This window comes from Cynara cardunculus, assembly GCF_001531365.2.
Source record: "Cynara cardunculus var. scolymus isolate 2C chromosome LG 1, CcrdV1, whole genome shotgun sequence".
NCBI classification, from domain to species: Eukaryota; Viridiplantae; Streptophyta; class Magnoliopsida; order Asterales; family Asteraceae; genus Cynara; species Cynara cardunculus.
In genome coordinates, this window is record NC_037528.1 from 2,425,991 (window position 1) to 2,428,343 (window position 2,353).

Consider the following 2,353-nt stretch of genomic DNA (forward strand, 5'->3'; position numbering starts at 1 on the left):
AGAGTTTGAATTTTGTTTCGTGAGGCAACAAACTAATCAGATTTGGGATAGATTGGATCTCGTGGTTATGAATTTCAGTTATTCGTTTACATGAATCAAATCTGACATGAGATGTCATTATGCATTTTCTGAATGGTGTGATTCGATTTTCACAGTTTCCGGTGACTTTATCAAAGAAGCAAACAGATATCTCCGAGAGATTATCAACAAAATACAAGAGGTTTCTATTATGAAATGAAGTATAAATGAAAATCAAGAGCATGATGATGAACTGCGATCATGAAGATATGAATTTCAGTAATCATTAATGATTATGTTGCATCAATCAATGATTAATTAAACACGCAGAATTATTGTATAGGGAGAAAGATTATGTACATCTGAAGACTACGAATGTCAAGGAACAACGAACTAACAAATTCGGGAGATCTAAACAGACTTAACGAATCAAAGTAACTTGATGATCAAGTCCATTTGTATCTATAATTCTATAAATATTTCTTACTTGTATATTTTTCTGGTAACGAAATAAATCTATGGAATTAACAACCTGTTAATTGTTCACGGCGTTGGTTCTCCCGCTTGGTCCAGACGGCGGCACGGTCATCCCTTTCGGAAGAGCGCTCAGAAACAAACTTCCATAATTTCCTGCTCCGAATCTCTTCAAATCGTTTGCAGAACTCATTTCACATGGAACGTTTTGCTTCTTGTCTACAGCGCTATCAGAATCGGAACTAATTTTCTCCATCAGAGCTCCTGGAAGTGCTAGGTTAAGTTCCGGCTCCACCATGAGCGGTCTGGCGGTGAGAATAGTCGGTGAGATCAGGAAGCAAATGAAGAGAAGCATCGGAAGGTGGATGGATATCGGCATCGGTGGAATGGTTATGTTTCGATGGATTGCGATGCAAGGAGTTGAGAGAGAAATAAATTAAGGAGTGGAGAGAAGCAAAGCAGCAAGAGGAGATATATATGGAGAAGGCAGTTGTTAGAAGAAACAGAAGTTTGAAAAAGTCAGAAATACAAAAGGTCAACGCGCTTTTTTTACACGCTGTCGCGCTCGTACGGTGGCGGCCACGTTGGAAAAAAAATCTAAATCTGGTTTGATAATTACTTATTTATAAATTTTGATTAACGTTGGTTCACTGAGTGAATGAGATAAGGGTATTTTATTTACCTCTTAATAATTTTATTAAGAGGCAATCTTTGAATCGTTAATAAATGAATCTTGTTTGGCAAAAAACAAGTCTGCCTCTTAATAGTTCTAAAACCATTTTTAATGATTTTATATCATGGATCTCCCTTCACCATTAAGAGCTCTAATTTCATTGTATACAATTACCAAACAATTATATTTCATTTTATACTATATCATGAGAGTCTCTTAATCATTCTGACCACTTAATTATTCTACACCAAACTATTCAGCAATTATTAAACAGCTCCTAACAGTTTTATATTTAAATAAATTCGTTCTATTTTTTTACCAATTGAGTTACATGTTGAATTTCATATTGTATGAAAAAAAATGCATTTTTTTGATAGAATTTAATAGTTGTTTAGTTTTTTTAAGTTGAAAATGCAAATGGGTTTAATTTGGCTAAATATATTTTATGATTAAATTTTTTTTAATTTAAATCTAGAACGATAAAAACTGTATTTGATGTACTCTCAAAATCTTCCTAATCAAAAACAAAACTGTGAAACCAAGCTGTCACCAACCATCAGGGGCGGATGCAATGGTAAGAAGGAGGGGGGAAGGACCCCAGTCAAAAACTCAAAAATAAAAATTCTTAGGTCAAAATTTAGGTTTTACATGATTAACCTTTCACTTCCCCCCCCCCCCAATTATATTTTTTCACGGGCCCCCAACCCCAATCGAAACCATTACTCTAACCAAAAAAACCTGTTGAAATCAATCAAAAAAATTATTCAAAATCGACAAAAACACTACAAAAATCTCTTAAAATCAACCAAAAAACTTTAAAATTCCATCGAAAACGTTGTAATTAGGTTAAAAACACATCGAACAATTTTGCGGGTCTTTAGTTACCTTAACCGTGACCCCACTGAACAAAAATCTTGGATCCGTCATGCCAACCATCATCACTTTTCCCCGACGTCGTACGTAAGTCAAAACTCAATCTCTAAAAATTAAAACACAATTGTCTTTTTGATCTTTATAAGTGTTGTCGATCTTCTACTTCCGTGCTCATTATACGTTACTAGAAGGGTGTTCGAGACATATTTCAATTTCAATGTCTTGTTTTTATTATTTATTTATGTCGATATAATACGGTTTTATGTGACTTTGAGAAGACGATAATGTTTTTCTTTTTGAATAAAATATAAATTT

At 33.8% G+C, this 2,353-nt stretch overlaps 1 protein-coding gene across 1 annotated transcript; it reads right to left on the reverse strand.

The window, feature by feature from the left end:
* Positions 1-268: 268 nt before the first annotated feature.
* Positions 269-933, reverse strand: LOC112524538. The gene has a single exon (XM_025134398.1). The coding sequence runs from the start codon at positions 869-871 to the stop codon at positions 554-556; it is 318 nt and encodes a 105-aa protein (XP_024990166.1). The 5' UTR covers positions 872-933; the 3' UTR covers positions 269-553.
* Positions 934-2,353: the final 1,420 nt, after the last annotated feature.